This window comes from Ipomoea nil, unplaced genomic scaffold (genome assembly GCF_001879475.1).
Source record: "Ipomoea nil cultivar Tokyo-kokei standard unplaced genomic scaffold, Asagao_1.1 scaffold1576, whole genome shotgun sequence".
NCBI lineage: Eukaryota > Viridiplantae > Streptophyta > Magnoliopsida > Solanales > Convolvulaceae > Ipomoea > Ipomoea nil.
The window spans coordinates 3,497,444-3,509,661 of NW_017618004.1; the positions used below are offsets into that span (position 1 = coordinate 3,497,444).

Sequence of the window (12,218 nt, forward strand, 5' to 3'; positions counted from 1 at the left end):
TGTGGATCCCACATTTTGATAATTTTGGGGTGCTTGCAAGAGAAAAAAAAAAAAAAAAAACTCCCTCCTCTTTATCTCTCTTCCAACTCACCCTTGTCTCCTAAAATATTGTGCCAAAATCCCTTCAAAATATCCTTTTGGGATGCCCTTATAAAAAAATCATCAATACTTTCCCCATTACAACACACCAGCACACGTTCATCGATCACTTCTTCAAACAAAAGAAAATGAGTGTGACCGATGGTCACCTTCTTCAAATCGTGGACGAAGTCTTCCTTAAATATGTGATCATTTTCCATTCTTGTTGTTGAAAAAAATTTGAAAAATTATAACAAAAAAATGTCATGTCATCGTTCTTTTACTGATAACTTATAAAGTGGATTTGATTGCAATACTTTTATTGAGTTTAAATATTTAATTACAATTTTTAAAAATTTAAGAAATTACTACTTTTACATATACAGAGTAAATTTTAAGATAGTTTATCTAATTTTCTTTCTAAATACCATAGGTTAGATAGTACTAAAAAAATTGCCATAATTTCATCAAAATAGTTTCTTTAGGGACCACGTACATACGTTCAATTGTTGGAGTATATGCTGCTTCTTCTTTTCTTTTTTTTTTTTTCAGTACCAAATGATACTTATCCATTTATTTACAACAAAGAAACGAAAATGCGTATCATCGTACTATCGTAGTTCATAATAATTCTGTCAGCATCTCTACCTATATACAAAGCACTTTACCAGAAAATAGGAAAAAGATGATGCTTTCTGAGCTGTATGTGCCAAAAAGCAATATTACAATCAACTTTTCCCTCACCAAATCCCTAAAAGTGGATTAACTTACACGGGGATTATCACCGTATCTCAAATCCGGGGAGTATATTTTTAAGAAAAATATTTGATGTACTCTCATTTTATACTCTTAACTTGTATTCTATCTTATATATTCTTGATATATACATTTTGCTGTGGACCCACATGATGAAAATAATCCATCCTTGTTTGACACCTTAGGGAGTATAAGTAAGGGAGTAAAATTTGGGAGTACGCATAGTATAACTCATATTTTAATTTTGTTAGACTAAGAGCATCCATAGTAGTAGAGTTTTTTTGCGGTTTTTGATGAGTTTTTGTAAGTGTGATTAGGAAAGAAAATATGGAGGGAAAAATGAAAAAAAAAAAAAAAAAAAAAACTGAATTTACAAAAAAAAAAAAAAAAAAAAAAAAGAAAAAGAAAGAAACAATGCGTAAGGGGCGCTGAGCGCGCCTGACGCACCACAAAGTGCGTGCAATGCAAGTGCCCGTGTGGCCACCTGCTGTGCGCGAAACGCGCACAACAAGTGATAATTTCAAAAAAAAAATACTGTTTTAATATTCATCCTTTCTAGAAGAACCCAAATCACTCTTCCCTCCACATCCTCATTTTTTTTTTTTTTGAAAATACATCCTCATTTACTCTTCCAATAGTCCAAAATAAACTACTGATAGGGATGCTCTAATATTTTAAATTGAAAAAAAATTATTGTCGTACCAATTATATTTTAAACCTTTTAAAATACTAATTTCATACTTTTTTTTTAAGATAAATACTAATTTCATACTAAATTTAAATTTTTGTACAATTAGAAGCAATCAAGCAACCCCATTTAACGGGAGACATGCAGTGACATGTTTACTTAGTGCACACTTTTGAATTGTAGCTGCGAGTTTCACTTATCATTCAAAAAAAAAAAGACAAAATATCTAATATGATCTTATTGATTAATTGGCAAGATATCCCGCGAGCATAATAATTCCTAGAAAGGATTTTATTATTGATACACAAAATAGAGTTCCATTAATATTCAAAGATGGAATAAGAATGTTAAAACTTAAAATTGATAAAATACATAATCTTAATAGGTAACTATCCATGAAATATTGAGTTAAATAGAATATATAAATTGGAATGCGGCGTGAAACTTTCCCCAATTAAGCCCATGCCCATCTTTATCTCTAACATCGTTATCCAGTATCTCCATCGCATGATGACGTAGACAGCTATTAGAATAAGGTTATGATGTCCTTAAAGTGAGGAAGTTACATTACATGTCAATCCTTGGAAGACACGGAGAGCAAAGGCTTAGAAGATAAATATATGGAGATAGAGCCCATATATTCTCCAGTTAACATAAACCAAGACTTATCCTTTTTTCATTGTGGGACTGGGAGAAGATGTTAGAAGGTAAAGGTTTAATTGAAGATACCGACATGCCGATGAAGATGCAGATTCAGGCTATGTCTTGTGCTTATCAAGCTCTGGATCTTTATGATGTTCTGGACTGCAAATCCATTGCTGCTCATATCAAGAAGGTAATCTGGGTGCATGCTCGATCTCTAGCTTAGCTTCTTCCTAGCTTTAATTTGTCCTGAAAGTTTTGGGTTTTTGATTTGATTTGCAGGATTTTGACAAGAGATATGGGAATGGGTGGCAATGTGTGGTGGGAACAAATTTTGGGTGTTTCTTCACACATACTAAAGGAACTTTCATCTATTTCACATTGGAGACTCTAAATTTCCTCATCTTCAAAGGAGCTACTGCTTCTCCCCCAACTATTCCTTAGTTTGATCAAAGCTGCTGGGTGGTTTCAACTTTCAACTTTCAACTTTGAAGGAGGAGAGATTAATTAGGTAGTCAAAGAAACAGGTGGTGTAATTACCCCTTCCTCTCTGTTATTTCCCAGCCAGTGGGATTTTTGTCTGCTAAGCTACATCTGAATAGGCTGTGAGGTTAGTGGTAATGGTAGAGTTGAAGATTTTGCAGGCTGAAATTCCTGCAAAAGCTCTTTGTGGATCACCATAATTGCCATTGAAAAGCCTTATTTATGCTTCTTATTTGTTTAATGCCATGTTATGTTCAATGAAATTGTGATACTGTTGTTATGATAGATATATTGTAATATTTACATATGAAATTGTGATACTATTTAGAATAAAAATTGATTGTTACTAATGATAAATATTATAATATTTATAATTGAAATTGTGATACTTGCACACCCTATTGTCTACAACGCGATCAATTTTATAGATAAAGATCTGGGAGATAATCTCACTCTTTTTGCCAAATTCTAAAGATTTTTCCCTTTGTTCCATTTTATTTATCCTACTTATTATTTATTGGTCAAATCAACTCTGTCTTCTTTGTTTATTTTTGAAAAAATGGCACTTTTTCCCCTGAGTTATATACTTATAGCACTTTTTCCCCCTCAATTATTTAGGTAAGCACATTATCCCCCTCAATTATTTAAAAAGTGGTGCTTTTTTCCCTTGATATATTAAATTGACATTTCTACTCTTAATGTAAACATTTGATTTATTTTACTTCTCCAAATTATTGCGTATACGTAGGGATGACCACGGTTCGGTTTGAACTGAACCGGACAATAAAGCAATCGAATTAAAAGTTTTCGGTTATGATTCAGATCTAGAACCCAATATTTAGATGTCAATTTATTAAAATTATGTTTCAAAAAAATTGAATCTTGAACCGTGAACCGGCGGTTCCGGATGCGGTTCACGATTTTGAACCGTCTTTATTTTAAAATTTTATTTTTTATTTTAAAATAGTCTAAATTCAACAATAAATGTATTTTATTTTTTCAGTTCGGAACATGAACCGTCCGTTCCGGTTCACGATTTTAATAAACTCTAAATATTGGGTTTCGATTCTAAATTGTAATTGGAATATTTCAGTTTGGTTGCTATAGTGTTTGTTTGGTTTGAACCAAATTATGGTCATAATTTGTTGGAAAAAAAAATAATAAATGAAATATTTATTTTAAGGGTAAATATGTCCATTTAACATTTTAGGGGGAAAAATAGCCATTTCAATAATTCAGGGGGGAAAAATGCTATAGGTATATAACTCAGGGGAAAAAGTGTCATTTTCCCTTTATTTTTTATTTGTTTTTTAAATTTGATTTTGTTGTGTTTAATAGTACTAGTATTTTCACCCGTGCGATGCACGGAGTGGAATTGTTGTAATATATTAAGAATATTTAAATTGATATATAATTATTTAAGAGTTAATTTCACCCGAGGTCGTTTATCTTTCCTGACAATTCCAAATTTAATTCTAGACTATAGTTATTAATTATTACAATTTATTCTATGTTACAACTCTTACGTTAATATTCTTACTATTATTATTAACACTTAATTACTTTTAAATATTATTATTACCACTTATATTATTATTATTATTATTATTATATTATTATTATTATTATTATTATTATTATTATTAGTTTCTTTTCAAGTACTGTTAGTATATAATGGTCGTGAGGCACAATAATAATATAACCATAATTAAATATTCTTGTATTGTATTCTGGAGTTAATGCCATTTTTGGTCCTAGACTTATTTAGACATTGACATTTTTCATCCTCCATAATAAAAATTGCCACTTAGTAGACACTGTTATTGGTCGTTGGACAGTTTTGATCCTCCGTCAATGAAGCCGTTTGTTGACCGTGAATTAGAAGGGCTTTTCTGGCTTTTTATGTCTTATTCTTCTAATCTTGTTTAGACCAGCACTACTGTGACTCCTGTGAGGCGAGGTGGCGAGACTTGGCGGCTAAGTAGTAACCGTCGGTAGTGAGTAGCAGCGAGGTTCTTCTCCGACGAGTTGTGGGTACGGCGGCGAGCATACGAGGCAGTAACTCCTTCCGGCGACGGACCAGTAAGGCAGATCTGGCGGTGCAGCAACAGATCCGGCGAGGTTGGGGCCTTCACCGGTGGTTTTTGGTTCGGTGAAGCAGAGAGGGCAGCAGGTCGGCGAACCCTCCTATGGTAAATATCAGTTGTAGTTGTAGATGGCGCGATGTAGAATTTGCACCTGTAAGTCCCCCCTTCCATATTGACCACAAATATCCTTCACATCTCTCTCTCTCTCTCTCTCTCTCTGACCACAACTACTTGGTGCACAACCTCAAAAACTCTGTTATTCTACCTGAAATTCATTGAAGTTTCAAGCTGAAAATGTGGAATCCGCCGTTCCCCAAAAATCGCATTGTCTGAGGTGTTGGAATGGCCGGTGTTGACTTCCTGGCTGCTGTAGCTTCATTCCCCAACCCGGATGATAAAATTCATAGCACCATCTTTGAGGTTCAAGGAGGTGGTAACACTGGCAATGCTTTGGAAAAACCCGGATGATAAAATTCGTCTTGGTCTTAATCCAAGGATCATATCTAAGGTTGCTGATGACTCGCATGGCGAAAGAATACTTGATGAGCTTGAAAGGGATGGTGTTGATACATCTTTTATGGTGGTGTCCAAAGGAGGAAACTCACCATTCACATATGTCATTGTTGACAACCAAAAAAAAAAAAAAAAAAACTCGCACATGCATTTTCACTCCAGGATATCCACCCATAATATCTGAGGGTCTACATGCCCAAATCAAAATTGTCTTCAGCGCTTAGAGTAAATATTGTCTACTTAGATGGAAGGCTGCATGAGACTGCTTTGATTGTAGTGCAGGAGGCAAAGAGTAGGGGCATACCTATTATAGTTGATGCAGAAAGGTTAAGGGATGGGTTGGGTGATATTCCTGACTTTGCTAGTTATGTTGTATGCTCGACAAAATTTCCACAAGCATGGACTAACGCCCTTTCTATTCCAACCGCACTTGTTTCCATTATCGTGAGATTGATGTCACATGTAAAATTCGTGATTGTTAGTTGGGTGAAGATGGTTTCTTAATGTTAGAAAGGACTGAAGCGGATAACCTCAGTTTGAAGAAATTGATGTAGCAGTGACCAATGGATGGAGAAATACAAGGATTAGAACATAAAAAGAAAGAAAAACCCTTCTAATTCACGGTCAACAAACGGCGTCATTGACGGAGGATCAAAACTGTCCAACGATCAATAACAGTGGCTACTAAGTGGCAATTTTTATTATGGATGATGAAAAGTGTCACTGCCCCAATAAGTCTAGGACCAAAAATGGCATTAACTCTTGTATTCCGTGAGTCACAATAATAATATAACAATAATTAAATATTGTTCAATTCTATATTCTTCTAGGATTTCTATTACCATCATTAATTATTCCCAAATTTACCATAATTAAATAATTTGACCAATTATAAAGAAAGATTATTAAATAATGCACGGGACAATTGTTTAATTAAAAATTTTAAAAATTCATTAATAAAACATAAGGTTCTCATAGTTTTTTCTTAGAAACACTTTAATAAAGTATTTTTTTTTTTAGAAATTGGTGGGCCAAACCGCCTACGGCAGTTTGTGGTGGATAGATCTCGAAAAAATATGCGATTTCAAAAAAACATTTGTCCAAAACGGACAACGGATTCAAAAGTTATGCCTTGCCGAACTTTTGACACTTTACAACTTAAAAAAAAAAAATTAAAGGCCGGTTCAACCGGCAAGGCGGCCGCTGAGGAGGCCGATTCCGGCATTCCTCGCCGCGCCCAGCGACACAATTTTTGCAACACTGATATATAAAATAGATATAGATTAGAATAAGAATAGTATTACACAATTTTATAATAATACAATAAAATTTTAACCCAGAATTATTGTAGAAATCAATATATTTTATTAGGAAGAGTGATTTTTTAGGAATTGGGTAGGAAGTTAAAATTTCAGGAGTTTGTTTTTATATATATTATAGATAAATTGTATTACACTATTTTATAATATTAGAACAGAATTTTAACGCAGAATTATTGTACGAATGGGAAAGTAGAAATCGATATATTTTATTAGAAAGAGAGATATTTTAGGAATTGGGCGGGAAGTTAAAATTTCAGGATAGATAGATTGTATTACACTATTTTATAATATTAGAACAGAATTTTAACGCAGAATTATTGTACGAATGGGAAAGTAGAAATCAATATATTTTATTAGGAAGAGAGATATTTTAGGAATTGGGCGGGAAGTTAAATTTTCAAGATTTTGTTTTTATATATAGTATAGATTTAGTGTAGTTTCTAAATATATAAATTTTGTATATTAATACTAAACTTAATATTACGGAAAATGGAATTAAAAATAACTTCAGTCAAGCCTCGTTAATCGAACTATACACATAAAATGAGACGGACGGAGTATATCTCAATATAATCTGGAAACCCATGCTTAAGACAAATAGATCAATTGAAGAATACAATATCAAAGGACATTAAGCACCTCATATCCTATATTTATGTTGTCTGCTCCACTTTCTCCACTGTATTATTGGTACTCATCTAATCTGATACCTTGCTTCAGCAATTATGGAGGCATGACAAAAACTATACTGCAGATGAATTGATTGCATATGCTAATATCAGTAGGCATTTAGTCAAATGCAGACTCGCAAGACCTAATTTCAGGAATTCAAGCCTCCAGTGCTCTATTGTAAAGAAAGAGGTGAGATTTTTATGTAGCAACTATTGGGCGGAGGCCACTAAAAGGCCAACTCCAGCACCATGTGGCTTGAGGAATTGTTAGGCGAGACCAGTAAAGGGTCAAGTCTAGCGTCTGGCTCTCGAAAATCTGGTGGCGGTATAAGGAAAAAAGTTGTGCCTTCGCTACTAGCTATAGCTTTTGGTAAGCGTTTGATCCTAACACCAAGTAAGAGAATAGCACATTAGAGAAATCTGAAGAGGTCTGAACTTATGCTCAAACCACAGGAGTGAGTAATGGTTTGTTAAGAAAATGAGCCTCCAGATTTGCAATGACAAGATCAGCCATGGCTCTGCAAGTTTCAACAGTGTCGCTTCCAACGTGAGGCAGAAGAACAACGTTCTTTAGCCCAAGAAACTGTTCAGGCACGCCAGGCTCATTCTCGAAAACATCAAGCCCAGCCCCACCTAACCGGCCTTCAAGTAAAGCAGACACAAGTTCAGGTTCATCTACATGAGCGCCTCGCCCTATATTGATGAGAACGCCGTTGGGACCTAACGCATCAATCACCTGACGATTGACAATGTGCCGGGTTTCTTCTGTCAACGAACAAGCAACAACAAGGATTTGGCAATTGGCAGCCAAATCTACAACATTCGAGTAGTATTTGTAGTTGTTATTCGGCTTCTTCGACCTGGCGGTGTAGCTAATTCTGCAGCCAAATGCTTCAGCTCTCTTAGCTATTGCTGTACCAATTCTGCCTAATCCAAGTATGCCAACTGATTTACCGCTGAACTGGAAGAACAAAAGATTAAAATCAAGAAATTGAAGAGGGGACACAGAAGCAAATATAAACACATGATACTTCAAATGTTCTTATTCAACTTCATCTTCAATGGAAGCTTTGCCATTTTTCTGGTATTCCTTGCAGAAATGATTGTCCCATAACCAAATTCAAGTTCAATCCCTTGAATTGGACCACGAAAAACATACAACTATCACTATCAGGAGTAACATTTTCATTTTCAGCATAAAAATTAAGAAAAAGTGTCAAATAAGTCACTGAAACTTATTGCGTTTGTGCAATCGAGTAGCAATCAAATCATCAAACAATCAAAATATATGTTATTTGATTCATGAGCCAATTACACAAACTATTTGAGATTTATTCCTAAAATTTGTATAACTTTATAGAACAAAACAATGATGCCAATCAATTACGAATAATCAAACTACTAATCCGGTTATGAGAATGAGTTTGACAAACCTTAGTAGCGAGCTCAAAATCGCCATTCCTCCACAACCGACTTCTTACGAAGCTATCAGCCACGCATATTCTCCTCAACGTAGCCAAGACCAGTGCGATTGCCGTATCGGCGACTTCGTCAGTGAGCACATCGGGAGTGTTGGTAACTCTAATTCCCCGCTCTCTGCATTTAGGCAAGTCAATCTTATCGAACCCCACGCTGTAGGTGGAGACGATTTCCAGGTTGGGCAGGGAATCGATGAGCCATGAATCAGCCCCGCACGAGGCGTTTCCGACTACGGCTCGGATTGACCCGGAGTTGTGCTTCAGGAAATCGGAGTTGGAAGGAGCGTCCCAGAATCGGAAGAGCTTGAACCGCTTCTGGAGTTGCGCTTCGAGATAGGATGACATTGGACACGTCATCAACACGCCCGCGTTCTCCATTTTTGATTCAGTGTGGCTTCTCAAGTTTGGTTGCAGCAGCGAGTGAAGTTCAAAGCAGAGCGAAGCGGACTGTGACAGGTCTGGGTCGGGTTGAATAGCAAGGCAACAGGCAAATTATTGTAGCTTTCTCCATCACGGTCCAATACGATGTTGTTTGATGTCAAAAAAATTCTTACTCCGCGTATTAGAATAATGTACACTCTAAGGTAAAATAATGTATTTTATGGGTTAGAGTAATGTATTATATGTGTTAGAATAATATATTTTATGTGTTAAAATAATACATTTTATATGTTTTTTTTTTAACATAATCCACACAGCTATGTGAATCACGATCCACACAATAATGATTCCCTAATCTCATGGTTTAGAAAGAAATTGCGACAATACTGGGAAGTAAAGATTAGTGACATTTTCATAGAAGTAGATGATAATGTTATGTGTAAAAGACCTTGTGGTCAAGTGACATGAAGTGACTCTTTCAAATGAGAGGGAGTTTATGGATATGGTATCAACTCGTTGGGCTAGACATAATAATGGTGATGGTTTGCCAAAATTCACTATATTTGCATAATTTAATTCAAATACAGGCCCTGTTTGGTAAAATGTTAACATATAGTCAATTTTTGCTTATTTGACCACTATTAATTATTTGACTTGGTTAACAAATTGATGTAAGTCTTTGGTTAATTAGCTTTTTGTAACTCTAAATTGTTAAAATTTAAAAAAATTACTCAAAGCAACTTTCTCAATTAGCTTTTTGAAAAAATGAATTATCTAATTTACCAAATACTTTTCTATAATCAGCTAATATTATCAACTAGTTATACATTCTAATTAACTCAATCAACTAACAATTAACATCATTTACCAAACAGAGCCACAATTTTTGTATAGAGAGAGATGAGGAGATGCCATTGAATCAAAGTATCTATAAGGTCTCTGTACTATTGTGTTTTGTTCAATTTAGGCCTTCTACCTTAATTTTGTTCAATTTAGTCCCTGTACTTTAAAAAGCGAAACAATTAAGGACAATAGCTTATGTAGCGCTGACATTATCTTTGCCATGTCATCATAATTACATGCCAACTCACGTATTATTTTATAAATATTTAAAATTAATTACTTTTACTATCAATATATTACATTAATATGTCCAAAATAAATACATAAATATTTGCTCACATAAACTATTGTCTTTAATTGTTTCAATTTTTAAAGTATATGGACTAATATGAACAAAATTAAAGTAGAAAGGCTAAATTGAACAAAACACTATAGTACAGGACGTCATAGGTACTTTGAGTATGCCATTGTGTAGATGTTGTGTTCGTCCCTTTTGGTCTCCAATTGTGTTCCTTTTATAGTTCAACAACAGTATTGCATATTTGCATATTGTAATGGGGTTTGCGTATATGATTATCTACGGTAGAATGGAATATTTTGGAATATAGAGGTAACTTAAGAAAGATAAATATATTTAGGCAGTGGAGGTGAGTTTAGGGAGGTAAAGATATTTAAGTAAGGGAAAAGTGTCAATTGGCCCCTTAAGTCAATCGGATAGTTCAATTGGGTCTCCTAACTTTAAAAAGCTCCATTCAGATTCCCTAAACCTGTAAAATTGTTCAATTAAGTCCAAGGTGACACCCAACTTAAAAAAGCTCCATTCAGATCCCCTAAACCTGTAAAATTGTTCAATTAAGTCCAAGGTGACCTGTTTAACAGGTTATAAATCTTCACATTGTTGACACGTGTCATTTAAAAAAAAGTTGTTTTTTTTAAATGATTTATTTATTAAAAATATATTATATAAAAAAAATAAATTAAAAAAAAAAACAAAGCTGTTTTTTTTTTTGAAAACGCACAAAGCTGTAGGTGGCTGTTTTTTTTATTTTATTTTATTTTATTTTATTTTTTATATATAATATATATTTTAATAAATAAATAAATAATTTTTAAAAAATATATTTTTTTAAAAAATGACACATGTCAACAATGTGAAGATTTAACTTGTTAAACAAGTCACTTTGGACTTAATTGAACAATTTTACAGGTTTAAGGGATCTGAATGGAGCTTTTTTTAATTAGGGGACCCAATTGCACTATCTGATCGACTTAGGGGGCCAATTTGACACTTTTCCCTTTAAGTAATAAGTAGTAAAGGTCACTTAGGAAAGTAAAGAATATTTAAGAAAGTATAAATAATATAAGTTGATCGGGTTGTTTTTCCATAACTATAAGATCGTCATAATTACTTTCATTTAATGCTAGATTGCCATAAATATTATTCCTATCACTTTGAGTCTTTGACTGGTCGGTATGCTTTCTCACCGCAAATTATGCCCTGGACCCGTGTTCACAATGCATTGTGGACATGAGTCTAAAACGACGTTGTTTTCAGAAAAAACGCGTCATTTCAGTTTTTTTTTTTTTAAAAAAAAAAATGATTTTGTCTCGCCGTTAACGCTGTTAACGGCGTTAACCGCTATGCTTTCTCACCGCAAATTTGCTCTGGACTCGTGTCCACAATGCATTGTGGACACGAGTCCAAAACGACGTCGTTTTTAGGGAAAACGTGTCATTCCAGTTTTAAAAAAATAATTGATTTTGTCTCACCGTTAACGACGTTATTCGTTTGTGCGATTTTGAATGTACAATTATGACGTTATATATGAATGTACAGTTATGGAATTATGAACACAGAGCTCTGACATTATGAACTTACAATTATGAACATATAGTGATAAAATTATAAACATAGATCTCTAAAATTGTGAACATAGAGCTTCGAAAATTATAAATGTATGTTATGGAGTTATGAATGTACAGTTATGTGATTATGAATGTGCAGTTATGGAATTATGAATGAACTGTTATTGAATTATGAACACAGAGCTTTGACATTATGAACTTACAATTATGAGTGATAAAATTATGAACATAGAGCTCTAAAATTGTGAACATAGAGCTTCGAAAATTATGAATTTACAGTTATTGAATTATGAATGTACAGTTACGGAATTATGAATGTACAGTTATGAAATTATTTGAACACAGAACTCTGACATTATGAACTTACAATTATGAACATATAGTGATAAAATTATGAACATATGCTCCTA

The 12,218-nt window shown here is 33.9% G+C and overlaps 2 protein-coding genes across 2 annotated transcripts; one reads left to right on the top strand and one right to left on the bottom strand.

Moving 5' to 3' along the window:
* The first annotated feature begins 2,003 nt into the window (after positions 1–2,003).
* LOC109190379 (dynein light chain LC6, flagellar outer arm-like) lies at positions 2,004–2,932 on the top strand. Its single transcript, XM_019340843.1, has 2 exons — positions 2,004–2,357; positions 2,447–2,932. Exons 1-2 carry the CDS (start codon positions 2,220–2,222, stop codon positions 2,606–2,608), a joined length of 300 nt encoding a protein of 99 aa, XP_019196388.1. The 5' UTR covers positions 2,004–2,219; the 3' UTR covers positions 2,609–2,932.
* A 4,160-nt stretch (positions 2,933–7,092) lies between these two features.
* LOC109190254 (hydroxyphenylpyruvate reductase-like) lies at positions 7,093–9,162 on the bottom strand. Its single transcript, XM_019340728.1, has 2 exons — positions 8,674–9,162; positions 7,093–8,201 (listed from the first exon to the last, which is right to left on the bottom strand). The coding sequence occupies exons 1-2, from the start codon at positions 9,094–9,096 to the stop codon at positions 7,683–7,685; spliced, it is 942 nt and encodes a 313-aa protein (XP_019196273.1). The 5' UTR covers positions 9,097–9,162; the 3' UTR covers positions 7,093–7,682.
* Between the last annotated feature and the right edge of the window lie 3,056 nt (positions 9,163–12,218).